The sequence below is a fragment of the Pollicipes pollicipes genome, unplaced genomic scaffold (genome assembly GCF_011947565.3).
Source record: "Pollicipes pollicipes isolate AB1234 unplaced genomic scaffold, Ppol_2.1 Scaffold_3216;HRSCAF=3773_pilon_pilon_pilon, whole genome shotgun sequence".
Taxonomy (NCBI): domain Eukaryota; kingdom Metazoa; phylum Arthropoda; class Thecostraca; order Pollicipedomorpha; family Pollicipedidae; genus Pollicipes; species Pollicipes pollicipes.
In genome coordinates, this window is record NW_023596251.1 from 6,363,599 (window position 1) to 6,391,220 (window position 27,622).

General features: G+C 63.5%; 1 protein-coding gene across 1 annotated transcript in view; it reads left to right on the forward strand.

Annotated features, from left to right (window-relative positions):
• LOC119091053 (plectin) overlaps positions 1-23,915 on the forward strand; it is a 66,111-nt gene extending 42,196 nt beyond the window's left edge. The window contains exons 15-37 of the mRNA XM_037213770.1: positions 848-999; positions 1,474-1,641; positions 2,219-2,323; positions 3,019-3,163; positions 4,015-4,104; positions 4,834-5,544; positions 5,965-6,345; positions 6,633-6,806; positions 11,508-11,675; positions 12,046-12,173; positions 12,918-12,999; positions 13,048-13,106; positions 13,341-13,515; positions 14,633-14,752; positions 15,199-15,321; positions 15,630-15,866; positions 17,268-17,486; positions 18,141-18,275; positions 18,867-19,003; positions 19,803-19,955; positions 20,333-20,492; positions 22,547-22,649; positions 23,911-23,915. Of these exons, the coding sequence (XP_037069665.1) occupies positions 848-999; positions 1,474-1,641; positions 2,219-2,323; positions 3,019-3,163; positions 4,015-4,104; positions 4,834-5,544; positions 5,965-6,345; positions 6,633-6,806; positions 11,508-11,675; positions 12,046-12,173; positions 12,918-12,999; positions 13,048-13,106; positions 13,341-13,515; positions 14,633-14,752; positions 15,199-15,321; positions 15,630-15,866; positions 17,268-17,486; positions 18,141-18,275; positions 18,867-19,003; positions 19,803-19,955; positions 20,333-20,492; positions 22,547-22,649; positions 23,911-23,915 (3,930 nt within the window). The remainder of the gene's footprint in view (positions 1-847; positions 1,000-1,473; positions 1,642-2,218; positions 2,324-3,018; positions 3,164-4,014; positions 4,105-4,833; positions 5,545-5,964; positions 6,346-6,632; positions 6,807-11,507; positions 11,676-12,045; positions 12,174-12,917; positions 13,000-13,047; positions 13,107-13,340; positions 13,516-14,632; positions 14,753-15,198; positions 15,322-15,629; positions 15,867-17,267; positions 17,487-18,140; positions 18,276-18,866; positions 19,004-19,802; positions 19,956-20,332; positions 20,493-22,546; positions 22,650-23,910) is intronic.
• The last annotated feature ends 3,707 nt before the right edge of the window (positions 23,916-27,622 follow it).

A 27,622-nucleotide genomic window follows, 5' to 3' on the forward strand; every position in this document is an offset into this window, starting at 1 on the left:
CCGGCGGGGTTGCGCGCCGCTCGGAGCGCGGCCCCTGATCGCCGCCGTCTGCCGTCTCTGCCGGCCGGGTGCCGTCTGAATGGCGCCGATGGAGCGGCAGCGGCAGAGCCAGGCAGCGGGAGAACGAGAAATGCGTCCGGGTCAATGTCCTGTAACTGGTCACCGTGGAATAATCGCCTCCCGCTGCCGCGTAACGCTCGGCTGCAGTCCGGCGGCGGATGACGGTCGTGCCCGATCCCTGACGCTGCCCCCTCCCCCTCCCGTCATCCCCTGCCTCTCTCTTCCTCCCTCCCTTCCTCTCTCTCTCCCTGTCCCTCTCCTCTCTCCCTCTCTCTCTCTCTCCCGCGCATTCTCTCTTTCTCTCTTTCCCTTTCTCTGTTTCTCTTTTTCTCTTTCTCTCTTCTCTCCATTCTCTCTCTTCTCTCTGTTCTCTCTGTTCCCTCTTTCTTCCTTCCTTCCGGCTCATGGCAAAAGCAATGATGACAGGCATTAACGACTATTGGTGCAAGGCGAGGTAGCTCGCCGTAAGCCAGGTTCGATGAATTGTCCAGGCACAGCTCATCTGTTTGTTTTGATGCTGATTTCCGCCGTTTGTCTATTGATATCCTGCGACCGCTCTGACCTCTGGCCACTCTGACCCCTGGCGCCTGCCGGCCGTGCCGTCCGCGGAGCCTTTGGAATCCCTGACCCTCGGTGCCGCCCGGCGAGGAGCCATGCTACCTGCGGGGCCTTCTGGCCTCTAACGTCCGTGGCCTGCCATCTGCGGGGCCGCCGGACCTCTGACCTCTGTGACCTGCCGTCTACGGGCCGTCTGACCCCTGACATCTCTGACCTGTCTCATCCCCAGATGTGCCGTCTGCGTGACGAGCTGGAGGCGCAGCAGACCACCAAGGACGCCATCAAGCAGGACAAGTCTGAAGTGTACAAGCTGAAGGACCTAGTGCACGAGCTGCGTTCTCTGCTGGAGGATCGCTCCTCGGAGTTGGAGAAGCAGCGCAGGTACGGCGGTGAGGCTAGGGATGACATCGAGGGTAACGACACACACGCACACGTACCCGCGCACCCACAGTAGAAGGTATGAGGTTGGGCTGGTGACAGGGTGAGAGGGTATGGGGTGGGGCTGGCGACAGGGTGAGAAGGTATGAGGTGAGGCTCGCGACAGAGTGAGAGGGTATGGGGTGGGGCTGGCGACAGGGTGAGAGGGTATGAGGTTAGGCTGGCGACAGGGTGAGAGGGTATGGGGTGGGGCTGGCGACAGGGTGAGAGGGTATGAGGTGAGGCTCGCGACAGGGTGAGAGGGTATGGGGTGGGGCTGGCGACAGGGTGAGAGGGTATGAGGTGAGGCTGGCGACAGGGTGAGAGGGTATGGGGTGGGGCTGGCGACAGGGTGAGAGGGTATGGGGTGGGGCTGGCGACAGGGTGAGAGGGTATGAAGTCAACCCGCGTGACCCTCGCCCTCCTATTCCACGACAGGGAGGCCCGCGAAGCGCGCCAGGAGCTGGTGAGCGTGCGCCAGGAGCTGGAGACGGTGCGCGCACGACTTCAGCAGGGGATCGAGGAGAACGAGGCACTGACGGCGCGTGTGCGGGAGTTGCGCAACAACCCGCCGCTGGCGGCCAGTCCAGCTCTGGGCACCTCCAGGTCAGCGGTGCGGCGAGGCGGCCCCGGTCAGGGCGCCAGGAGAATCGGCGAGAGGGGGGGGGGGCTCCAGGGTTGGGCGAGTGGAGGGCCTGTGCATTAGGTCTGGGACACGCACGTGTCAAGAGTCGGGGATGAGTGCGCTACGCGTGTGGTTTCGGGGGCGGACTCTCGGTACGTTTGTTCGGCCACGCTGTGCATAGATTGGTGCGAGTAGACTGGGGTTGGTGTTGGGACGGCTTAGCACGGGTGGTGTTCTATGCCCCGTTGTAGGCGCCGTCGGGTGAACCGATATGCGACTCGTTTGCCCCCTCCCCCCCCCATGGTGTGATCTAGCACCTCCGCGTGCCGTGCTTGGACACTCCGATCAGACCCTTTTTGGGTGACCTGACCTGACTGCCCTCCGACCTGACTGACTGTGATCTGACTCTTGTGGCATGACCTGACCCTCCTTGGCCTCCATGGCCTGACCCTCCTTGTGACCTGGTCCTGCCTCGTCCCTCCGTGTGTGGACGGACGTTATGTGCGCCGTGTGGGCGGCGCGTGCCCCGCCTGAGCGTCGGCCGCCGCCGCCGCGCAGGGAGCGGTTCTCGTCACGGCGTCAGCTGCAGATCGCCAGGATCGCCTCGCTCAGCGACTTGACGGCCGGCATCGAGACCGACACGGACGGCATGAGCCGGCAGAGGTCAGTGCCGGCCGACCGCCGCCCGCTGCTGGACCAGGGCGGCCCGGCGTCTGACCCTCGCCTGTGGGCCCCGGCGCCCGCTGGCCTCGGTTTAGGAGGGGGTTTGCCTTGCGCTATGGGCTGTGATATCATTTTACCATCCGCTGCGCCAGACCGTATTATGCCCGTGTATGTTTGTACATGCGTGTATGTGCGCATGTACGTTTGTATGCATCTATTGCGTATGCATGTATGTATACATGCATGTTCCTTTATGTGCATATCCACTACAGCTGTCTGCCTGAGTGATACTTTTGTATATGTATGTATGTATGTATGTGTATGTATATATGTATCTGTGTGTATGTATGTGTGTATGCATGCATGTTTCTTTATGTGCATGCCCACTACAGCTGTCTGCCTGATTGATACTGTTTATGTGCATGCCCACTACAGCTGTCTGCCTGATTGATACTCTTAATGTGCATATCCACCACAGCCATCTGCCTGAGTGATACTGTTTATGTGCATATCCACCACAGCCATCTGCCTGAGTGGTACTCTTTATGTGCATGTCCACTACAGCCGTCTGCCTGAGTGATACTGTTTCGTCTGTCTGCTGATTGCCGAGCTCGTTCTCGGAGCCCTCGCTGGCTGGTGTCGTATCCTCGCTGGCGTGGTTTCGGTTGTGGCACCGTTTGGCCCGTGCGGCGCAGATTGCGGGAGGAGTACGACTCGCTGCTGGAGCGGTTCGAGAAGGCTGTCAGCGAGATCCGCGCTCTGAAGCGCCAGCTGCGCGAGGTGCAGGGGGAACAGGACCGGGCTGAGCTGGAGGCCGCCCGGCTGGCCAGCGACCTGGAGGTCAGTGCCGGCTGTGGCAGCCACTGGGGCTTAACGACGCGCTCAGCTGCTGAGGCTTTGTGGCGTTGTTTGCCTTTCACCCTGGCTGAAAGGGCGGGCACTACGGGCAATCAAGCCTATTCACTCTGGTTCTCCAGACGCGCAGCTTCACTGCTGCTCCACGCTATCGCCCCACCCGGCGTCGCTCGCCGAGTGGTGTGTCGGGTTTGCTTGCGATCGCAGCGTATAGGGTTCAGCTCCAGTCGCCACAAATCTGTACTGATCGCAATGGGGAGGTGCCTCGAGTGAACCCGTCTCAGCGCACTCCCGTCGCCGCCGACGTGGATTGGTTGGACCTGTCTAAGCGTGTGACAGCACTCAGCTGAGTGCTGAGTCAGATGTGTGTTGACCTGACCTGTGCTGATGTCACCCTCCCGAGAGGGCCTGTCGTGACCTGACCTGTGCTGATGTCACCCGCCCGAGCGGGGTCTGTCGTGGCCTGACCTGTGCTGATGTCACCCTCCCGAGCGGGGTCTGTCGTGACCTGACCTGTGCTGATGTCACCCTCCCGAGCGGGGTCTATCGTGGCCTGACCTGTACTGGTGTCACCCTCCCGAGCGGGGTCTGTCGTGACCTGACCTGTGCTGATGTCACCCTCCCGAGCGGGGTCTATCGTGGCCTGACCTGTACTGGTGTCACCCTCCCGAGCGGGGTCTGTCGTGACCTGACCTGTGCTGATGTCACCCTCCCGAGCGGGGTCTGTCGTGACCTGACCTGTGCTGATGTCACCCGCCCGAGCGGGGTCTGTCGTGGCTGAGACCGACTCCCCAACCTGACCTGTCTTTGCCCGACTGACCCGTCTGCCGTTGCAGGGCAAGGACGAGACGCACGCGGCGGAGGCAGCCCTGATGCGTGATCGGCTGCAGGACCTCACCGCCAAACTGGCCACCTCCGAGAAACAGGTGAGCGGCGCCGGTCGGCACGCGGCCAGGCGCCAGTGCTGGCGCGGCCGCCAGGCAACGCTGGAAAGGCTGCTGAATCGAGATATGTTATTCGCTTGCTGGGCGTATGTACGTGGACGCTAAAACTGGGGCGCGCTGTGAGACATCTAACACACGCCGAGCGATAGCTGTGAACCTAAAGGTGCGCATCAGGCGAGATTGAATGGCTTTTGACACTTAACCTTTTGTGCTGAATCCATTGCCTGCACTTCGAAGGATGGCATTCTCGCTGTATCTCATCTGTGGAATGTCTTCTCAACGCCGCAGAAACGGAGGAAGGTAACGGCTTGTGCGCGCTATTTGTGGAGTGCGGCTAGTCCGTTGGTGTTGAGTCCTTGCCTCCCACGCTGTGTCTTTATATCGTCTATTGATGGATATTCTGCCCGCATGAAGGTTTTGTTTAGCCGCCCGGATGTTTCCAAATGCTCCAGCCCCAGGCTGTCGGCTGTGCGTGTGTGGGGGGGGGGGGGATGTGGGGGTGTGGGTGAGGGTGTGTGAGTGTGTGTTAGCGCTGCTCTCCAGTGGCTGTCGTCGCACGTCCCCCGCCGGCCGCAGCCGCCGACGTCCGCTTTGTTGTTACCCGCACGCAGATACTGCCGGCACGTGTGTTCCCACCATCGACACTGCTCTCAGGCCCTGCCGGGCTTGAACTCCCTCCGCGCCCTCACTCCTGCGCCGTCTGGCCGCCAGGCGCGCCAGCTTAAGCAGAAGATGACCAAGGGCGACGCGCGCGACCGGCGGCGCACCTCCTCCCTGAAGGGGCGCGAGTCGTTCTCTATCCCGCTGGAGTTGGAGGCCAAGCTGGCGGCGCTGGAAGCGCGCGTGGCGGCCTGGGACGGCGGTGCGCCGACGCCTGCCCTCCGCACGCCGGCCACGCCGGTCGCCGCCCAGGCCACGCCAGTCGCCGCCCCGGTCACGCCCGTCGCCGGCTCGGCGACGCCCTCCGCCGGCTCTGAGCGTGAGAGCTCGCCCGGGAAGGCCTCGGCGCCGGCGCCGGCGGTGGAGGCAGCACCAGCGGCAGCGGCGGCGGCCGACGGCCGTGCGCGCCGTTCGCGCAGCTTTGAGGAGTCGACCAAGGCGTCGCGGCTGCGCCGCAAGAGCCTAGACGGTGTGACATCATCTGACTCGTTGCGCGTCATCATGCGCGTGAACGCGCTGGAGCAGCGCGTGGCCGGTCGCGTCAAGAAGTCGCCGTCTCCGCCGCGCCGTTCGCCGGCGCCGGCGCGCAAGGCGCGCGCGCGCTCTGCGGAGCAGCGCTCGGCCTCTCCGGAGCGGACCGAGGAGCGCGCGGCGCGGGGCGACGTTAGGCTCCGGCTGCGCAAGTTGGAGGGTCTGGTGCGTCAGGTGCGCGAACAGCTGGACTCGTGCGTCGACGAGATGCGAGCAGCCGATCTGCCACAGGTCAGTGGCACAGTGTGGGGCTGGCTACGCCTGAGAGACAGGTGTCAACGTTCAAGTAAGTCACCTCATCAGAAGATAGTTATGGAGGCATGTTTTGGTCTTCATCAGGGGTAGTTATCTTGATTATTGTGTCATGGATCATGGATGTGGTCATGGTAGTGATGATAACCATCATGCTGTTGGTGAAACCGACCTGTAAGTGCCGTACGGATTCAAAGTGCACATCCTCGCTTTGGAAGGCGACTGACCGTGTCAACGCTAGTCAGTGCGGCGTCGCTCCTGTGCCTGCGTACCTCGTCCAGCGGGAGTCACGCGCACGCGCGGAGCACGTCAGCGGCTGGGGGATCAGGGATCACATCTAGATCAAGACGGTCAGCACCCGGCAAGTGTCTGACCGCAGTTGCCATTCCGCTCCGACAGATGTCGCCGGTGTGCGCACGGCTGGCCGAGACCTCGGACCTGCTCGCCGGCCAGCGGCCGTCGGCGCCGGAGGGCGTGCGAGTGCTGGTCGAGCGCATCCACCAGCTGCTGCTGCGCAAGGCCCAGGAGCAGGCGCAGGCGCAGGCGCAGCTGAAGGCGGCGCGCCGCTGGACGGCGGCCGAGCGGCGCCGGCTGGCCGCCGAACGGCTGGCTTACCAGACAGTGCTGCTGGCGTGTCTGGCCGAGGCGCTGCGGTCGGCGGCCGAGCCCGAGCCGTTCGAGCGCCAGCTGCGGCTGCGCGAGCTGCTCGAGACGCACCGCAGGGTCGGCACGCTCCGGGAGCGCCTGCAGACGGGGGCCGTCGAGAACGTCTCGAGCGGGGTGCGTGACGGCGGTGGCGGCAGGCGGCTTGGTGTTAGGGGGGGGGGGTCGTAGGGACCATGGATGGTGCCGCGGGTATAGGGGTCATTGGTTTGAGGCAAAATTACCCGCGGTGAAAGGGAAAGGAATGGCCCACTGTTCCTTTCGTCGCTTCGTCTTCAGTGAGGCCTGTGATTTCGGTTTGTCAACGTTTGTTGACCCAGACGTGCCTTAGATGACAACGTGTCAGGTTAACGACCGCCTGCTGCTTCCGACGTGACCTGACGTGACCTGACGTGACCCGGCAGATGGTGGAGTCGTTCTCGGCGCTCCTAGCCGAGCGACTGGGCTCGCTGGAGGAGGCGTCGGCCGGCCTGAGGTCGCGTCAGACCCGGCCCACGCCCACCCGGCGCCCGCCGGCTGTCCAGCGCGACCGCCAGCTGCAGCAGCTGCACCAGAGCCTGCTGAAGCAGGAGGCCGAGGTCAGTGTGGGAGACGGGACCATACCCTGAGACCAGTGTCAGAGACTGGACGGGGACCTGCTGAAACATGAGGGTAGGGCTAGTGTCACAGAGTGGACCTGCGGAGCCTGCTGAAACGAGGGGTACTCCTGGCGACTGAACTGGGTTACCCCCCGCCACATCTGGAGCCTGAACTGGGGGCATGCAAGGTCGAAGTGAAATGTACGAGATTAGCCAGCTGAGCAATCGCGATGAAACCGATCGGAGAGTGACCAGTAGCGCTGATGTCCCTCCCCCTTCCGGCATCAGGTGATGCTGGGTCAGGTGGCCCGGCTGACACCTCACCCGTCAGACGACGCCATCAGCATTCTCATGGCATGCTCCAGTACTCGTACTTCCCAGTGCACTCCAGCACCCCCGTCCCCGAGACTCTAATACTCCCTAGAATACTCTGGTACCCACCAGAGCGCCGATGGTTGCCCTGGCGGCCAGCGCTTCGACTCCTTCACACGTCAGGATACGCTGACGGCGGCCCTCCCTGCCTTCCCCTCCCCGGGTACACTAACGTCAGCCCTCCCTCTCTTCCCCTCCCCGGGTACACTAACGGCAGCCCTCCCTGCCTTCCCCTCCCCGGGTACACTAACGGCAGCCCTCCCTGCCTTCCCCTCCCCGGGTACACTAACGGCAGCCCTCCCTCTCTTCCCCTCCCCGGGTACACTAACGGCAGCCCTCCCTGCCTTCCCCTCCCCGGGTACACTAACGGCAGCCCTCCCTGCCTTCCCCTCCCCGGGTACACTAACGGCAGCCCTCCCTCTCTTCCCCTCCCCGGGTACACTAACGGCAGCCCTCCCTGCCTTCCCCTCCCCGGGTACACTAACGACAGCCCTCCCTCCCTTCCCCTCCCCGGGTACACTAACGGCAGCCCTCCCTGCCTTCCCCTCCCCGGGTACACTAACGACAGCCCTCCCTCCCTTCCCCTCCCCGGGTACACTAACGGCAGCCCTCCCTGCCTTCCCCTCCCCGGGTACACTAACGGCAGCCCTCCCTCTCTTCCCCTCCCCGGGTACACTAACGGCAGCCCTCCCTGCCTTCCCCTCCCCGGGTACACTAACGGCAGCCCTCCCTCTCTTCCCCTCCCCGGGTACACTAACGGCAGCCCTCCCTCTCTTCCCCTCCCCGGGTACACTAACGGCAGCCCTCCCTCTCTTCCCCTCCCCGGGTACACTAACGGCAGCCCTCCCTCCCTTCCCCTCCCCGGGTACACTAACGGCAGCCCTCCCTCTCTTCCCCTCCCCGGGTACACTAACGGCAGCCCTCCCTGCCTTCCCCTCCCCGGGTACACTAACGGCAGCCCTCCCTCTCTTCCCCTCCCCGGGTACGCTAACGGCAGCCCTCCCTCTCTTCCCCTCCCCGGGTACACTAACGGCAGCCCTCCCTCTCTTCCCCTCCCCGGGTACACTAACGGCAGCCCTCCCTCTCTTCCCCTCCCCGGGTACGCTAACGGCAGCCCTCCCTCTCTTCCCCTCCCCGGGTACGCTAACGGCAGCCCTCCCTCTCTTCTCCTCGCTGGGTACACTAACGGCAGCCCTCCCTCTCTTCCCCTCCCCGGGTACACTAACGGCAGCCCTCCCTCTCTTCCCCTCCCCGGGTACACTAACGGCAGCCCTCCCTCTCTTCCCCTCCCCGGGTACACTAACGGCAGCCCTCCCTCTCTTCTCCTCGCTGGGTACACTAACGTCAGCCCTCCCTCTCTTCCCCTCCCCGGGTACACTAACGGCAGCCCTCCCTCCCTTCCCCTCCCCGGGTACACTAACGGCAGCCCTCCCTCTCTTTCCCCTCCCCGGGTACACTAACGGCAGCCCTCCCTCTCTTCCCCTCCCCGGGTACACTAACGGCAGCCCCTCCCTCTCTTCCCCTCCCCGGGTACACTAACGGCAGCCCTCCCTCTCTTCCCCTCCCCGGGTACACTAACGGCAGCCCTCCCTCTCTTCCCCTCCCCGGGTACACTAACGGCAGCCCTCCCTCTCTTCCCCTCCCCGGGTACACTAACGGCAGCCCTCCCTCTCTTCCCCTCGCCGGGTACACTAACGGCAGCCCTCCCTCTCTTCCCCCTCCCCGGGTACACTAACGGCAGCCCTCCCTCTCTTCCCCTCGCCGGGTACACTAACGGCAGCCCTCCCTCTCTTCCCCTCCCCGGGTACACTAACGGCAGCCCTCCCTCTCTTCCCCTCCCCGGGTCACTAACGGCAGCCCTCCCTATCTTCCCCTCGCCGGGTACACTAACGGCAGCCCTCCCTCTCTTCCCCTCCCCGGGTACACTAACGGCAGCCCTCCCTCTCTTCCCCTCCCCGGGTAACTAAACGGCCAGCCGCCTCTCTCCCTCCCGGGTACACTAACGGCAGCCCTCCCTCTCTTTCCCCTCCCCGGGTACACTAACGGCAGCCCTCCCTCTCTTCCCCTCCCCGGGTACACTAACGGCAGCCCTTCCCTTCTTCCCCCTCCCCGGGTACACTAACGGCAGCCCTCCCTCTTCCCCTCCCCGGGTACACTAACGGCAGCCTCCCTCTCTTCCCCTCGCCGGGTACACTAACGGCAGCCCTCCCTCTCTTCCCCTCCCCGGGTACACTAACGGCAGCCCTCCCTCTCTTCCCCTCCCCGGGTACACTAACGGCAGCCCTCCCTCTCTTCCCCTCGCCGGGTACACTAAACGGCAGCCCTCCCTCTCTTCCCCTCCCCGGGTACACTAAACGGCAGCCCTCCCTCTTTTCCCTCCCCGGTACACTAACGGCAGCCCTCCCTCTCTTCCCCTCGCCGGGTACACTAACGGCAGCCCTCCCTTCTTCCCCTCCCCGGGTACACTAACGGCAGCCCTCCCTCTCTTCCCCTCCCCGGGTACACTAACGGCAGCCCTCCCTCTCTTCCCTCGCCGGGTACACCTAACGGCAGCCCTCCTCTCTCCCCTCCCCGGGTACACTAACGGCACCAGCCCTCCTTATTTCGTGGGTACACTAACGTCAGCCTCCCTCTTCCCCTCGCTGGGTACACTAACGGCAGCCATCCCTTCTTCCCCTCCCCGGGTACACGAACGGCAGCCCTCCCTCCTATCTCCTCGTGGGTACACTAACGTCAGCCCTCCCTCCTTCCCCTCGCTGGGTACATAACGTCAGCCTCCCTCCTTCCCCTCGCTGGGACACTAACGTCAGCCCTCCCTCCCCTCCCCGGGTACACTAACGGCAGCCCTCCCTCTTCCCCTCGCCGGGTACACTAACGGCAGCCCTCCCTTTCTTCCCCTCCCCGGGTACACTAAAGCGCAGCTCTCGTTCCCCTCCCCGGTACAACTAACGGCAGCCCTCCCTCTTTCCCCTCGCGGGTTACACTAACAGGCAGCCCTCCCCTCTCTTCCCCTCCCCGGGTACACTAACGGCAGCCCTCCCTCTCTTTCCCCTCCCCGGTAACACTACGGCAGCCCTCCCTCTCTTCCCCTCGCCGGGTACACTAACGGCAGCCCTCCCTCTCTTCCCCTCGCTGGGTACACTAACGGCAGCCCTCCCTCCCTTCCCCTCGCCGGGTACACTAACGGCAGCCCTCCCTCTCTTCCCCTCGCTGGGTACACTAACGTCAGCCCTCCCTCTCTTCCCCTCGCCGGGTACACTAACGGCAGCCCTCCCTCTCTTCCCCTCGCTGGGTACACTAACGGCCAGCCCTCCCTCCCTTCCCCCTCCCCGGGTACACTAACGGCAGCCCTCCCTCTCTTTCCCCTCGCCGGGTACACTAACGGCAGCCCTCCCTCTCTTCCCCTCGCTGGGTACACTAACGGCAGCCCTCCCTCCCTTCCCCTCCCCGGGTACACTAACGTCACCCCTCCCTCTCTTCCCCTCCCCGGGTACACTAACGGCAGCCCTCCCTCCCTTCCCCTCGCCGGGTACACTAACGGCAGCCCTCCCTCTCTTCCCCTCCCCGGGTACACTAACGGCAGCCCTCCCTCCCTTCCCCTCGCTGGGTACACTAACGGCAGCCCTCCCTCTCTTCCCCTCCCCGGGTACACTAACGGCAGCCCTCCCTCCCTTCCCCTCGCTGGGTACACTAACGGCAGCCCTCCCTCTCTTCCCCTCCCCGGGTACACTAACGGCAGCCCTCCCTCCCTTCCCCCTCGCTGGGTACACTAACGGCAGCCCTCCCTCTCTTCCCCTCCCCGGGTACACTAACGGCAGCCCTCCCTCCCTTCCCCTCGCTGGGTACACTAACGTCAGCCCTCCCTCTCTTCCCCTCCCCGGGTACACTAACGGCAGCCCTCCCTCCCTTCCCCTCGCTGGGTACACTAACGGCAGCCCTCCCTCCCTTCCCCTCGCTGGGTACACTAACGGCAGCCCTCCCTCCCTTCCCCTCGCTGGGTACACTAACGGCAGCCCTCCCTCCCTTCCCCTCGCTGGGTACACTAACGTCAGCCCTCCCTCCCTTCCCCTCGCTGGGTACACTAACGGCAGCCCTCCCTCCCTTCCCCTCGCTGGGTACACTAACGTCAGCCCTCCCTCCCTTCCCCTCGCTGGGGTACACTAACGTCAGCCCTCCCTCCCTTCCCCTCGCTGGGTACACTAACGGCAGCCCTCCCTGCCTTCCCCTCGCTGGGTACACTAACGGCAGCCCTCCCTGCCTTCCCCCCGACGTCGCCCCCGTGTTAGGCCGGCGGCGACCGCCTAACCCGCCTGACCTGCCCTCGGTCAGGTGACGGCGGCGGTGGCGGCCTTCAAGGCGGACAAGCTGCAGCGTCTGGCCGAGACGCTGGCCGCCGAGACTGTGCTGAGCTGCCCGCCGCCGGCCGGCGACGACCAGCTGCTGGAAGAGGTGAAGGTTCGCGATGCCTGGAACATGGCGCAGCACAGCATCAGCGAGGTACGCACGCGTGGGGAGGGGGCGCTGCTCGTGGGGGCCTGTTTTAGAGGCTCGTAGTGAGAGGGAGGGAGTGGTGAGGTTCTTGGTCTCCTCGGATTTCGAGTCGTCTGTATTTGAAGGCTTGACCCCGCACCGGTGGGCGAGCCGATCGGTACTGCTGGAGGAGGTGGGGGCTGGAAATCGATCAGCTCATCGTACGGTGGGCGGTTGATTTGTCGTCAAAGTGATGTTGCTTGAGGACTTTGCCAACAACATTTCACAACCACTCCGGTGTGGAGGGGAGGGGAGGAGGGGAGGTCCGCTCCTCGCAGGCGGACCTGGCCAGTAGCTGCGCTCCGGACCGCTTACGGCCGGCACTGCCGCCCCACAGGAGCTGGTCCAGGCCGAGATGTCGCACATGATGCTCAAGTTTGTGGAGCTGTACGAGCGTGATCTTGAGGTGGACCGGCAGCACTGCTTCTTCCTGGTGCAGGCGCAGCAGGAGGCGGCTGAGCGCAGGTGAGACACGGGGTGGGGAATGCCGGAACCGGGCCGAGGCTGAGGCCTGGGCCAGGGCCGAGGCGACACGTCACACGCCAACAATGGATTCCAGAGTGGGACCATGGCGATCTGGTGCGCCCAGTGACGCCCTGGTACGTCCAGTCACCGCCCTGGTACGCCCAGTTACCGCCCTGGTGCGCCCAGGTACCGCCCTGGTATGTCCAGTCACCGCCCTGGTACGCCCAGTTACCGCCCTGGTGCGCCCAGGTACCGCCCTGGTACGCCCAGTGATGCCCTGGTACGCCCAGTTACCACCCAGTTACCGGCCGTCGTGTTTCACGCATTGCGTCACTTACTGACGATTTCGTGTTTTGGTTGAAGCTCGTCTCCATTCTTTTCCTCTCCGTTAATATTTTCGGTATTAATATTTTTCGAAGTATTTTTCTGGCCTATGGTCACGTAACATGACCGGATTCAACTTAACATGATGGCACCTTCCGGCCCTGTAGGTGGTTTGGCACGACAGATCCGATATCATATACCCCATGTTAGAATGCATATATATATATATATATATATATATATATATATATATATATATATATATACATATAACATTTTATGAGATAATGTTATGCTACATATTATATGACCATGGTATCACATTAAATACCCCGATGCTTGTTCTTCCCTGCCCTACCCGGACCAGACGTGACCTGACCGCACGTGACCTGACTTGACCCGACCTGACCTGATCGGCAGGTACACGGTGGCCACGGAGAGTCTGCGCGCCGAGATGGAAGAGGCGGTGATGACGCTGAGTCGCCAGTACGAGGCGGCGCTGGCGCGGCTGCGCGCGGCGCCGGCACCGCCGCCGCCGCCCGGCGACGAGTCGGACCGGCTGCTCGCCGAGCTGGCCGACGTCGTGGCGCAGAAGGCCATTGTGGACGGGTGAGTGGTGGCGGCGGTGGCGACACCTGTGGGGCGCGGGCTCGATTCCTGGCGGCGGCCGTTGGCTGCTAGGCGCTGGTGTGGCCGAGAGGGCGCTGTAGAGATGCCGGCAGCGGTGCTGTTTCGGCGCGGCTGAAGCGCCCGTTACCTCCATTACCATCAGGACTGCATCCGAGGCGCCCCAGCAGTATCGCTGTGCCTGCTGGCCGCTGACAGAGGCCGATGGTCCGGCAGCTACCTGTCTGTGATCAGTGACGAGGACGAGCCGGCGCTGGAGGTCCCGCTGGAGATTATCGAGGAGGACCCGGCCGAGCGCTCGGTGCCGCTGGACGCTGCGCTTCACCGTGACTCGGCGCTGGCCGTCTTCTTCGGCGAGGCGGCCGACGCCACCGACCAGGCCGAACTGCAGGTCAGAGGCACAATGGAGGCCGGGTGGAGCCGGGGTGGTGGTGGGGTGTCACCCAGGTGATGGTGAGGTGGAGCTCTCAGTGTCGGTGGGGTGTCACCCAGGTGATGGTGAGGTGGAGCTCTCAGTGTCGGTGGGGTGTCACCCAGGTGATGATGAGGTGGAGCTCTCAGTGTCAGTGGGGTGTTGCCTAGTTGTTGATGGGGGATAAACGACATATCGGTGCGGGTGTAGGGGAGATGGCTGTGAGGCGGGTATAGTGAGCGCGTGTGGTGCAGCTGACGCATGTCCTCTCTGTTGCTGGTGCGTTGGTGGTATGAGGTGCAACGGAAGGCTGACTAAGGTGGGCGCGGACGAGATATATAGCTGTGGAACGAGATGATAGCTAGGTGTAGCAGTCGAGTGGGCTGGGCCCCAACTCCAGATAAGCTGCTCGTCTGGGGACTTCACTCAAGTTGAACCACACTGTACTGTTGCCGAGCTGGGCCGGGCTGTTTTGTCGCGTTGTATGTGAGTAGATCTGAACAGGTGGGTGTGTCAGCTGGCTATCGGTGATGTCGCCTCGCCTGACCTGACCTGACCTGGCCTGACACAAGCGGGGGCCGCCAGCGCCCTCTGTAAGCCCTGGCTGCTGTGCAGTGGAGAGCCATATCGCAAGACATCGTGCCGCAGCCTTGTGAATCTGGCTGCTTTAGAACCCAAGCCGCACTATCAGTCATTTGTTTTCTTCTGCGCCATGCGGACTTGCCGCCCAATGGCAAAAAGGCCTGAAAGCCATCGGTTTGCATAGCACTTAGTCCTTTGTGCCTTTTGGACGGCAGGCCTATCTCTGCCAGCCCTTGTTCTCGGTATACCCCCTGTCAGCGTGTGTATGGGTGCGAAATAAGCTCGGTTATCGACTCGCCCGTAAGCATCAATCACTCACTGTTCGTGTACGCGTTTGGCACTGGTGCGGGGTCTGATTCATGGTGGAACCTCCGGCACGAGGTCACGTTCGAGAACCGGGTCCCTTGTTCTTCCGTTTGGTCGCCTGCACAGTGATCCGGCTGTGTTGTCAGCACCTGTACCATGATCCGGCTGTGTTGTCAGCACCTGTACCATGATCCGGCTGTGTTGACAGCACCTGTACGCGGCGGCGGTGGAGCGGTGTCGCACCGAGCTCTCCGACTATGGCGTCGCCATGCCGACCGGCCAGAGTCTGGACGAGTTTTGCCGGCGCACGCAGCAGACTGTGGCGGCCGTGCGCGCCGACTGCGAGGCTCAGCTGCAGCAGGAGCGCGCCCAGCACCGCGAGCAGGTGAGGGCTGCCGCCTGGCGACGCACGGGGAATGAGAGGTTGTGTCGAGTGCCGTTGCGTGGTTGGTGGAGCCCGGGCGCGTGTTGACGTCTGCGGGACGGGCGGTGATAGTAGACTTATGTGTGTCGAGCGGCTCGCCCCGCTCCTCAGTGGCTATGGACTCGGACAGGCAGTTGGTGTTGTTGTCTGGTTGTTTTTTATTTGGATCTGCAGCCGCTCATGGAAAACCGGAAGTCAATTCAGGGACGTCACAAATGCCTGCGACTTACCGGAGACTCAGAGAAATCAGCGCGACGTCGTAGTTGGCGAGCGCCGCCAGGCGCCGGCGTTAGAGATGCGCTCGGGATGTCACCGGCCGGTCGAGCTCACCAGAGATGGCCGACTGCCAGATACGGACGCTGGAGCGGGAGGTGGAGAGCTTGCGACGGGTGCGCGTGCGGCCCCGCAGCGTGGACAAGGCGCGCCGCCGCGTCTCCGACATCACGGGCATGGTCAACAGCGGTGACATCCAGGTGAGGGCAGGCGGCTCCGTTTGGTGGCGGAGGAGCGCGCACGAGCCGTCGTGTTTGATGCCAGGCCTTATTAGTAATTGTGGGTGAACAGCACCGAGAATACTGCAAATTGGTTCGTGGCGCGCCGAGATGTTTGCATGCAGCCGCAGTGTACTGGCGGAAGGCTTGAAAGCTGTTGCGTCGCGGACTGATGCGGAGACCCTGGGCGCTTGCGGAGCGCGTGAGCGCGGGATGCTCGCGCCGACCGGGAGCGCGCGGCCGCGAGCGCCGCTGGCCGGCAACTCTGACCGATGCCGGTGCCGCCGCAGACGGCCTCTCTGGGCGTGGTGTGTCAGGAGCTGGTGTCACTCAAGCGTCAGGAGCCGGTGTCACCCAAGTGTCAGGCGGCCGCCGCGCCCGACGGGTCCGCCCCCGAGCCCTGCCACCGCTGCGGGGAGCTGCGCACCAGGATCGACACGTGCGTGCTGACCGTGACGGGTCTGGTGGTGACGGTGGTGCTGTGGGCGGTGTGGCTGGTGCCGCAGGGGACGATGGTGCTGCCGGGGGTGCGCAGCGGAGCATTACTTGGGGCTTTGTGAGGCCGCCTTGGTTCGTCGCTGGGCTGCGCGTCCAAACGACGGCAGTCTGTGGAGGGGGGAGAGGGCAGGTGGGGATGGGCAGGGGCCTTGCCGATGGGGAAGGTCGAGAGGGGCGGGCTTGCCGGCATCGCGCAGTCTGATGGACGTCACTGGGGGCGGGGAACTTGGCGGAAGCTGGGGATGAAAGGCGTTAGCTGGCGGGAGGGTCGTGTGTCACCTCCAGGCCGTCACATCGCTGCGTGGTGTGCGGTTGTCTGTGACTTTTGCGGTACGACTCATCACGCGTACTGCTGTGAACGCTGACGACAGACGGCGGTATTTGTAGTGTCGTTTCCTAACTGTGGCACCGACCAACCACGCCGCGCGTCGCGGTAGCTGTGTGACGTCACCACGATAGTAGCTGTGGTTGCGTGACGTCACCACGCGCGGACGGCCGGCGCCAGCAGCTCCGCCCTGTCGTGATCAGGTGCCTGACCCCTCCCCCCCCCCCCTCCCCCTCGTCTGTGCAGCCTGTCCACGGAACATACGTCGGAGCTGAAGGCTCTGAGGAAGGTGCAGGACGCGGAGCTGGAGCAGCTGCGCCGTGAGATGACGTCAGAGGTTAACAAAGTGGTACGTGACGACACTGAGCGTTGGCCGGCCGCCGGCGGGCTGTGCTGGCGCTGGCTCGGCTGTGCGACGGTGTGGTTTGTTGCGCACGTGAATCGGGCAGCAGCTGACCGTGTCTGGGTGCTCATGGGTGGAGCGCCGCGTGTCGCCTTCCCAGGCCAATGTTCATGGGTGGAGCGCCGCGTGTCGCCTTCCCAGGCCAATGTTCATTTGTGGAGCGCCGCGTGTCGCCTTCCCAGGCCAATGTTCAGTTGTGGAGCGCCGCGTGTCGCCTTCCCAGGCCAATGTTCATGGGTGGAGCGCCGCGTGTCGCCTTCCCAGGCCAATGTTCATTTGTGGAGCGCCGCGTGTCGCCTTCCCAGGCCAATGTTCATGGGTGGAGCGCCGCGTGTCGCCCTCCCAGGCCAATGTTCATTTGTGGAGCGCCGCGTGTCGCCTTCCCAGGCCAATGTTCATGGGTGGAGCGCCGCGTGTCGCCTTCCCAGGCCAATGTTCATGGGTGGAGCGCCGCGTGACGCCGTCCCAGGCCAATGCGTCCGTCAGGCGTAAGCTGTCGTGAGAAATCGGGAAGATTTCGGAATCGCGAAACAAACGTTTAGACCGAATCGAAAATCTAAAAATCGAAAAATGGCGACCCGACTATTGTTTTGGCGTGCGGTTATTTCCCGGTCGGTGGCCGTCGGTCTGCACGGACGGGCGGTGCTGCCGCGGCGGCCGACTGAGCGCGCTTCACCGGCTGGGTGGTGCCGCCGCCGACAGACGTCCACGTACGAGCGCGAGAAGGAGGCGCTGGCCAGCGAGGTGCGCCTGCTGCGCCGCCGCCTCGAGAGTCTCGAGGCCGAGTACGAGGCACAGATCTCAGCTCTGCGCGACCAGTACGAGACGTCGGCGGGCGAGACTACCGGCCGGCCCGAGGAGGACGCGCTGGCCGAGGAGAGCATCCGACGCCGCTACCAGGCCGAGATCGAGCAGCTGAGGGTGAGTGGCGGGCGCGCGGCCGCCGCCGGCCAAGTCTGCCGCCGCTTCGTTCGAGTGAGCCTGCTTATGTGGGGTAGATGTATTCAGTCCGTTGGTTTCGGAAGGCTGTTCCATTGGGAATTATTTTGCCGGGTTGGATTTGAGCTCACAGTTCTGCGACTTGCCGCGCTCAGCATGGAATCCATTGGCACGCCATTGTCTCAGGCGCTGTCCCCTAAACAGTCACGCCATTGTGTCAGGTGCTGTCCCCTAAACAGTGCACGCCATTGTCTCAGGCGCTGTCCTCCAAGCAGTGCACGCCATTGTCTCAGGCGCTGTCCTCCAAACAGTGCACGCCATTGTCTCAGGCGCCGTCCCCCAAACAGCGCACGCCATTGTCTCAGGCGCTGTCCCCTAAACAGTGCACGCCATTGTCTCAGTCACTGTCCCCTAAAGAATGCTCCAAGGACACTTGTACTGTGTAGCGCCTCAACGCATCGACAGAAACAAACAGGTCAACATAATTGCTTCAGACGGTAGGGCTTGGTAGCCGGCCTCCGTGCACGTTTGCCTGTTCTGCCAGCACAGCAGTGGCCATCGGGCGTGCACGCCGCCACACCGGCTGTTGTGATGGCCAGCCGGCGCTCGGGCTGAGGCGCGCCCCCCTGTTGCCAGGCGCTGTGTGAGAAGGGCCTGGTGGCCATGGAGAACTCGCACCGGCGCATCATCGCCGAACTGGAGGAGAAACACCGCCGCGAGCTGCACTCGCTGGAGGCGGAGAAGCAGCAGGCGCTGGCCGAGGAGACCCAGGTGAGTGGCGCCCGAGGAGTAGGGGAGGGGTGGTGCGGTCGGCCGAGTAGGCCGCCGGATGCAGGAGCGCGAAGTAGCGTTCGTGTTAGAACATCGGATGTGCCGGAAGTCCTGATGGAGTGATGGGCCTCACATTGTCGTCAGAGGCATCGGAATGCACTCGTGGCTGGCTGGGCAGGCAATAGTGGTCATCTTCAGCATTATCAGACTGATTCTGCTGACCTGACCGCCCTGACCTGACCTGACCTGACCTGACCTGACCTGACCTGACCCCCTCGAGCCACACGAACGGCTGGTGACACGACAGAGCAGCAGACTGCAACGCATAAACCCTGACGTCCCAGTCAACATTGATATCCCCCCCCCCCCCGACGACCCACAGTCAACAGTGATCTTCCCCTGATCTTCCCCCCTTCCCCCACGGATGAAAATGGCGCCCCCCCCCCCCCCCCCCCCCCTGGTTTCAAAGGCCGACGCTGCTCTCTGAACCTGCTCCTGGCTAACCGCGCAGCACACTGAAATCTGAGGACGGCTCTTGTCCCTGCTCTGATCCCGCATACACCCTTGATTGACCCCTGTTGGACGTCGCAGGCTACGCTGGCCGCCCTGGACGCCCTTCGCAAGGCCCACGAGACGGAGGTGCAGCGAGAGATCTGCAAGTTCAAGGACGAGTTCATCAAGAAGATGCAGCCCGGCTTCGACATCGGCAAGCTGCAGAAGGAGCACGTGTGAGTGCGCCGGGGAGCCGCGGAGCGTGCGGAAGGGGTGAAGGGCCGCTATAGAGCTCAGCCGGTCTCCGTTGTCAACGTCACTGTCACTGTCACCACGCTGTCACTGTCTGGTCACTTGGTGACTGATGCGAGGAGGAGGATGTGGTGCCTTCTAGTCTTGACGTACACTGGCAGTGATGACGACGCCGGTGCTGACGGATGGCTCTGCTCGTGCCTTGATGTCGTCCTCGCGGACCCCGACGCTTACCGCCTGCCCGTGCCCATGTCGCCCTCGCGGACTCGGACGCTCACCGCCTGCCCGTGCCCATGTCGCCCTCGCGGACTCGGACGCTCACCGCCTGCCCGTGCTCATGTCGCCCTCGCGGACTCGGACGCTCACCGCCTGCCCGTGCTCATGTCGCCCTCGCGGACTCGGACGCTCACCGCCTGCCCGTGCTCATGTCGCCCTCGCGGACTCGGACGCTCACCGCCTGCCCGTGCTCATGTCGCCCTCGCGGACTCGGACGCTCACCGCCTGCCCGTGCTCATGTCGCCCTCGCGGACCCGGACGCTCACCGCCTGCCCGTGCCCATGTCGCCCTCGCGGACTCGGACGCTCACCGCCTGCCCGTGCTCATGTCGCCCTCGCGGATCCGGACGCTCACCGCCTGCCCGTGCTCATGTCGCCCTCGCGGATCCGGACGCTCACCGCCTGCCCGTGCCCATGTCGCCCTCGCGGACCCGGACGCTCACCGCCTGCCCGTGCTCATGTCGCCCTCGCGAACCCGGACGCTCACCGCCTGCTCGTGCTCGCGCAGAGCCGAGATGGGCGATATCAAGGGCGAGATTCTCAGCCTGAGTGAGAAGTACAGCATCAAGTGCCTTGAGACGGCATCGCTGGAGGAGAAGGTGGACGCGCAGCACCGCAGCCTGCAGCAAGCCAACCAGCGCGTCTTCCAGCTGGACGCCAGGTGAGTGGCGGCCAGCTCGACGGCCGCCGCTGACGCTGGTGCGCGGCTTGGCCTCGCCTCTGACGGCGGCCGCCGCTGCTGGGGCAGGCGCGGAAGCTGGTGACCAGAGCGCCGAGTGTGGAGTGTGGAGTGGAATGGAGTGGAGTGTGGCGGTGATCGTGGTCGTGTGGGCGGCGTGGCGTGCGGCGGTTTGAGCCTCCGTCCGGCAAAGTGGCGCCGTTTATCAGTCAGGTATGACGGTACAGGAGTTTCCCGCATCGCCCCCACGGCGCGCTGTGTGGCGACACGTTCTGTTGCATATCACGCCGTTCTGCTACACGTTTTACCTCGCAGGTGGCAACTGTCCTACTACACGAGCCACACACCTCCATCCCCAGGAACAAGCAGCTGCGGGCGCAGCTGTCGGCCAACATTTCGGAGCTTGCCGACGGCGACCAACACTCGGCCGGCCAGCAGCTGGCGCTGGCCGAGAACCAGTTGGCGCACTCGCGCGAAGAGGCGCAGCGTCTGCACCAGGAGCTGGAGACGACGCAGAAGGTAGGAATGCGCAGCGTCTGCATCAGAAGCTGGAGACGACGCAGAAGGTAGGACTGCGCAGAGTCTGCACCAGGAGCTGGAGACGACGCAGAAGGTAAGGCTGCGCAGCGGAGGAGCGGCTCGCTAGAGGTAGGGCACACTAGGGGGAGGAGTGGAGAGGGTGGGGTGCACCGCGCGGCGGTGAGAGACCGCGGTGAAATGGTGCGGGTTCTCAGGTACGGGTACGGGTACGGGTACGAGGGGACGAGCGCGGCAGAAGGTAGGATTCATTGGCATGACGTGGATGCTGGGTGCGCGAGAAGGCGGGTGGGGGGCTTGTGGGGGCTTATACCGCTGTTTGAGGCGGAGGGAGAGGCTAGACCACAGCAGAAATTACAGTGTAATGGGCGGTAACCGTCCGGAAGTGCTGGATTGACCCAAGCTGACGCACGCAAGTATGTACGCTGACGGCAGAGTGGGCTGTGTTTGGACTCCGCTTAGCTGTGTGAGTCTGTGTAACCACAAAATGCGCTGAAGACCACACAGAAAGGGGGCCGAATGGAGAAGTAATGGTGCGGCAATTGTCGCAGCTTCCCGGATGGGGATATTGTGCAAGCAATTACATGCAAGGCCACACAACAGGCGGTTTGGATCAAGGCGGTGGCCCCTCGTCTGAGGGATCGGGAAACACAACGTACTGGCCAGATCTGATCAGATGGGGCAGGGGCACCGGCCAGATCTGGTCAGATGGGGCAGGGGCACCGGCCGGATCTGGTCAGATGGGGCAGGGGCACCGGCCAGATCTGGTCAGATGGGGCAGGGGCACCGGCCGGATCTGGTCAGGTGGGGCAGGGGCACCGGCCAGATCTGGAGTGGAAGCACCGGCGTGAGAAGAAAGCCGACGGTAAGTGAGGCGGCTGTCTCGGCGCGAGGTGAGTCGGCTTCCCGCGACTGCTTGCTGTGACCAGGGTCGGCGCCGCTTTCTGACAATGCTGACTTGCCGAGACCAATAGCACGCACGGCCACGAGGCGGCAGCACATTGTGCCGCGTCGGTGCCGTCGGTGCCGTTGTAGGCTATGTCACGGCGCCGCTAGGCGGCCGAAGTTGGAGATCTTCCTCACACGCCTCCGCCGAGGCTGGCTTGAATTGCTGCCGACGCCGAGCTCGAGTCCCCGCTGCTAGGCGACGCCGCTTGTGCGCTTGGCGCCTGTCGCCAGGCGGCTGCGCTGCTTGGACTGTGCTTGTGTGACAGCGTTCCCCCTCCCCCTACGTGCCGTCTGTGCAGCCTGGTGAGGGCTCCCCTGGCAGCCGTCACGTGTCATGCCGGCCCACCGCCTCGCACCGCCCCGCCCTCGGGGGAACGCTGTCTGAGTGACGCCCTCGGCGGCGAGACGACGAGCTGGGACGCTATTGGCTCGCGCCGGCGGCGTCTGCTGACAGTGGCTGCAGACGGCCAGCGATCACGGCCACGGACGGGGGGGCCCTCGTTCTGTCACGCTTCAGGCCGGTTACGTGCTGTCTGAGCTTCTGGCCGGTTACGTTCTGTCTGAGCTTCTGGCCGGTTACGCTCCGTCTGAGCTTCAGGCCAGTTACGTTCTGTCGACGAGCTTCTCCGCGGGTTCTGACTGGGGGAGAAACAGAACGCGCTCTGCTGATCGCTTGCTGCGGGAGCCATGCTGGCGGCAGGCGCGGGTTTCGCTCACTAGTTTCCTGCCGGAGACCGTGACTTCACCAAAAACAAAAACAAAAAACAGCTGACAAAGCCGCCGAATTATACTTTCGGCGGTAGCATTCGCTGACGTCAGCGCGCTTGTGGTGACGCCGCACGTGACGTGTGACGTCACTGAGCGCGCCGACGCGACAGACGTGACGTGCAATAACGACACCCGCGCTGACGTCACCGCGCGTCCGGCGGCCCGTGGGCCGACGTCACTGTGACGCCATCGGACGCGCGGTGACGCGGCCGCCACCCGCTCTAACCAGCGACGTGCGCTGTGACGGCCGACCGACCGCCTGACGAGCGCTGGCCTGCTGCCGGCAGCGCGAGGCCGAGCTGTCGGCGCTCTGCCGCCAGCTGTCCACGTACCTGCGCGCTGAGCGCCAGCTGCGCGCCGACGAAGTCAGCTCACTGCGCGACCGCCTCGAGCACATTATCCTGACCGCCTCCAAGTGCGAAGGTACGGTACAGGCGCCGCGGCCGCTGGGCGGTGCGCGGGGCGCGGGGAGAGGAGCTGGGGGCGGGAGGGCCTCGGTGTCTGCGGAGGGGACGGTGGGGAAGGGGAAGGGCACCGGTGGTGGTGGGGAGAAGGGTTGGGAGGCGCGTTGCAAACGCCGTGGCGTGCGGGAGAGGGCTAGGATGGTGCAATGGGCGGGCTAGGACGGGTGGGGCATGGGGCTGGTGTGGCGACGGCAGGAGGAGCATGCTACCCGAGCCGACAGCGCGACGCCGGGGCGGTGGCCGCGTGCTACGAATGCAGCTCACCGGCCGGCCGCCGTCGGTCCGTGTGGCTCCCGCTGGCGAGAGTCGGGCAAGGCAGCTCGAGCCCATTGTCGAAGCGCATGCGTTGGGTAGGTCGTGCAGTGTCCTGTGGAAGAAGGTGCATCCGCCGTTGCCTTGGATCGGATGCCGTTGTTTCTGGTGCATGCCGTGTGGTTGTGCGCGTAGGCGGGCTGAGCCATCGTCGTGTCCGTTTGTCGAGCCGGCTGCATGGGGAGCTCCAGCAGTGTTGCTACACGTTGGATTGTCGTCGGGATACGCGAGAGGTGAAGAGATGGAGCGTCAGTCTGCTGGGATGGGGCGTCACAGTCTGTTGGGATGGAGCGTCAGTCTGCTGGGATGGAGCGTCAGTCTGCTGGGATGGAGCGTCAGTCTGCTGGGATGGAGCGTCAGTCTGCTGGGATGGGGCGTCACAGTCTGTTGAGATGGAGCGTCTGAGAAGCACGCGCCCAGACCGGGTTGTCCTAGTGCTGGATGTTGTGCATCGCTTCAGCAGTGGACATACCGTCGCCCTTTGTCCTGAACACTGTCGAATTCAGCCGTTGTCGGGCTTGTTTGTACCCGCATGACCTTGGTATGACCCAGTTTGGTTTTATCCGGTGCTGATTGGCCTTTGTGCATGTTTAGGCACGTTCACTGGCGTGTGTTTCCTTAAGGGAATCTGTCGCGTTGTGCGCCTCTGTAGCTTGCAGGTGCTTGCGCTGATTTTCGCTGGCTTTTACTGACCTTGACCTTTGGATGGTTGCCTCAATTTCACCTGATTATGGTGACATGTGCTGGCCTCTGATGACTGGATTGGCCCTGGTGACCAAAGTGATATGGTCAGGCCCGCGCTAACGCCGACTGACCTGCCATGACCTTTCGTGAGATATGCTGCCACGTGTTGACCTGCACCGACCTAAGTGGACCTGCGCGGACCGGAACCGACCTGTGCTGCCTAGGATGATCCGTGGTGACCTTCGGTAACACGCTCACCTCGTTAGACCTTTGTGGACTCCGGCTTATCTGTGGTGACCTGCGGTGACGACCCTTACCAACATAGTGGCAGGTGCCGACCTGTCCTTATGTCGGCTGATCTGTGCTGACCTGCCCTGATGTCGGCTGATCTGTGCTGACCTGCGTTGACCTGTGCGCCAGGGTCGCAGCAGGCGCCAGCCGGCAGCGGCGGCTCGTCGGATGCCGAGGAGCGGCCGCGGTTGCGGCGAGGCGCCAGCCTGACCTCGGCCAGGATCAAAGGTCAGGGCTGTGCGGCCGCTGACGCCTCCACCCCCTCGGCCGGCGCCGCGCGCTGCTCGCGGCGGACTCGTCGATGACGACATCCTAGGGATGCCGTCTGCTCGTGACTGGAGTGTCTGCTCTGTGATTGCGGGGACCCGTCTGCTCGTGACTGGAGTGTCTGTGCTGTGTGATCGCGGGACCCGTCTGCTCGTGACTGGAGTGTCTGTGCTCTGTGGTCGCGGGGACCCGTCTGCTCGTGACTGGAGTGTCTGTGCTCTGTGATCGCGGGGACCCGTCTGCTCGTGACTGGAGTGTCTGTGCTCTGTGATCGCGTTTGTAGCTCCACTTTGGCTCTCTCTGGGCGAAGCAGTCTTGCACTGAAATATATCGCGCGATGATTTACCATGAACGTCACCCTTGCTGGCCCTGCCTTGAGGAAATCCGTCGCTGTGCTGTTGCCGGTATTGTATGCGGCTTGGTGCTGCCCGTGGTGCCGCGGTGACTTGTGCGTGGTCAGACAGAGGTTTTTGCGTTCTTGTTGCAGAGCTGATGAGGTCGCCCAGCTGCCCACGTCTCTCTGGCATGTCCACTTTTTTAGCGGCGGGAGGGGAGGGCGGTCGTCTGTCCTCCCCTCTCTCCGGAATGGTCGCGTCCAGGAAGAAGGTGTTCGAAGCGTCGCGCGCCGCCACCGCCGCCGACGCGCCACGGCAGTCTGCGCGACAAAAGTAGCGCACGTTGCGGATTTACGACAGCTGCTGGCGCGGTTGCGGCGTACAGCGTGTTGGCCGACGGCGAGCCTGGAGCAGCTGCTGCGGCGAACGGACGCCATGGCCGCCGCCGGGGCGAGTCCATCGGGCCGGCGGCGGGGGAGGCCGGACGGCACGCCCGGCTACATGCTGCCGACGGAGGCATCTTCCCGCCGGCTGAGTGCAGGGGTGGCCGACCCGCTGGTGCTCCGCCAGTGGGCAGGGCTGTCAGGACGCCGCCACAGTGCGGGGGTGCGCGGCCCACCGGCGGCCACCGCCCGCTGTCGCGCCCGCTCGCTGCCGGCGACAGCGACGCCAGTGGCGCCGGCCGCCCGGCCCTCGGAGACGGTGCAGGCCTGCCGGCCGGGCTGCCTCGGCTGCCAGCTGGTGCGGATGTGGCTGGGCGTCTGGGAGCTGGAGGTGGCGCCGCGCCGCGTCGCCGCCCGCCGCCGGAGGTAGCGCCCCGCCGGGTGGCGCCGCAGGACGCTGCTGCGATGGCGTGTTTGGCAGCGGACCGCGCTGGCGGGCGCTGAGTGGGTTGTGTTTGCGTGCGGCGTTGACGGGCTGTCCTCCTCGTGTGTTATACTCGCCATGCTTATTCTGAAGCAGCTGTGCTGAGAAACTGAGGTCCTCCCCGATAGTTTCCGCACGTCAGTGGTAGACTGACGTCACCCCCCCCCCCCCGACGATCTTCTGTTACCGCTCTCCCCCCGTGTTGACGATATATGCAATAACATCAGTGAGTGATAACAGCCCTTAACTAACAAATATACATTGATCTAATTTGCTCAATTTTTGTACGGGAGCACTACCTTTAGTCCGCGTCATGGGTCGACTCTCGATGCATCTCGATGTCGTCGCTGGATGAGCTGGTCATTGCTATAGTGCGCGCTGTCTTAGGAGCTAACTGTACAGAGTGTACCGTGTCCGAACAATAGGAAGTATGCTAATATCTACTCTGCCGTCGATGTTTTGTAATACAGCCCGTCGTTCCTCGATCAGTGCGTGCATTTGACACTGATCACTGATACAGCGGTCAGCGGACCGAGGCAGCCTGTGGCCATTCGAGACAGCGGCCGTCCGGGGATGTGTTGGCAGACAGAGGTGGCCATTGGAGACAGCGGCCGCCCGGGGGATGTGTTGGCAGACAGAGGTGGCCATTCGAGACAGCGGCCGTCCGGGGATGTGTTGGCAGACAGAGGTGGCCATTGGAGACAGCGGCCGTCCGGGGGATGTGTTGGCAGACAGAGGTGGCCATTCGAGACAGCGGCCGTCCGGGGGATGTGTTGGCAGACAGAGGTGGCCATTCGAGACAGCGGCCGTCCGGGGGATGTGTTGGCAGACAGAGGTGGCCATTCGGGACAGCGGCCGTCTGGGGGATGTGTTGGCAGACAGAGGTGGCCATTCGAGACAGCGGCCGTCCGGGGGATGTGTTGGCAGACAGAGGTGGCCATTCGAGACAGCGGCCGTCCGGGGGATGTGTTGGCAGACAGAGGTGGCCATTCGAGACAGCGGCCGTCCAGGGGATGTGTTGGCAGACAGAGGTGGCCATTCGAGACAGCGGCCGTCCGGGGGATGTGTTGGCAGACAACTAGCCATTCGAGACAGCGGCCGTCCGGGGGATGTGTTGGCAGACAGAGGTGGCCATTCGAGACAGCGGCCGTCCGGGGGATGTGTTGGCAGACAGAGGTGGCCATTCGGGACAGCGGCCGTCTGGGGGATGTGTTGGCAGACAGAAAAGTTCCCGCACGAGGATTTGTCAGACCATGTTTGTTGTTTTTTATAGCTGTCCGAACCGGGTGTAGTTTCCACCACTTGTGCCGCTGTGGTGGCACTCCATCTGTTTTTGCCAAGTGCAGTGCAGACAATCGTCGGTGGGTGCCGCTGGCCGCGCCACAGCTGGCTTCCTGTCTCGCATTTTCAGGAAACCCGTGAGCTTGAGAGTGAGTGAGAAAAGAGAAAACTTCGGGCTCTCAGTGAGCACGTTTATGTCCAACCGTTTATGTTGCCACATATGTTTACTCATTACATCATGGAAATTCCATGAAGCATTGATGGATCTGGGCTTGCTAAATTATTTCCTAATTGTAATATTGCTAGAGCAAAACAGTCACAGAACAAAGTCTGGCATATGTGTCGGCCGGGCGACCAGTCACACATACGCGCGCACACACACACACACACACACACACGGTGTGATGTGCGTGCGTGCGCGCGCGCGCGCGCGCGCGCGTGTGTGTGTGTGTGTGCGTGCGTGTGTGATTCGTTTGACCCTGACTGACATACAGTGAGCTGTGCTGCCCTCGGCTGCTTGTGACGACCTGTGGCGTTTGTGTTATCCGGAAGCTGCCCGTCCAGACGCGCTGGGCCGCCTACATGACTCACATCAGGGCGTGGACCACACCAAAAGACGAACACGTCAGACCGTCTGGTGGCCAGGGACCACCAGTGTCACATATTTTTCCCACGAAGCAGCTCGGACAGCGCACACAGCGCACAGTGCTGGTTCACAGCGCAGAAATACCTTTGCATATTGCGAGAATCACATCATGCACACAGCTTGCGTCGGAGGGAGCGCAGCATAAAACTGCTGGTGATTAGCCTTCTAGGAGTTTCTGTTGCAACACTTGTATTTCCCTGGAGCGTACTAAGGGTGCGGACTGGGCACTCATTTGGAAAAGGAGAGTAG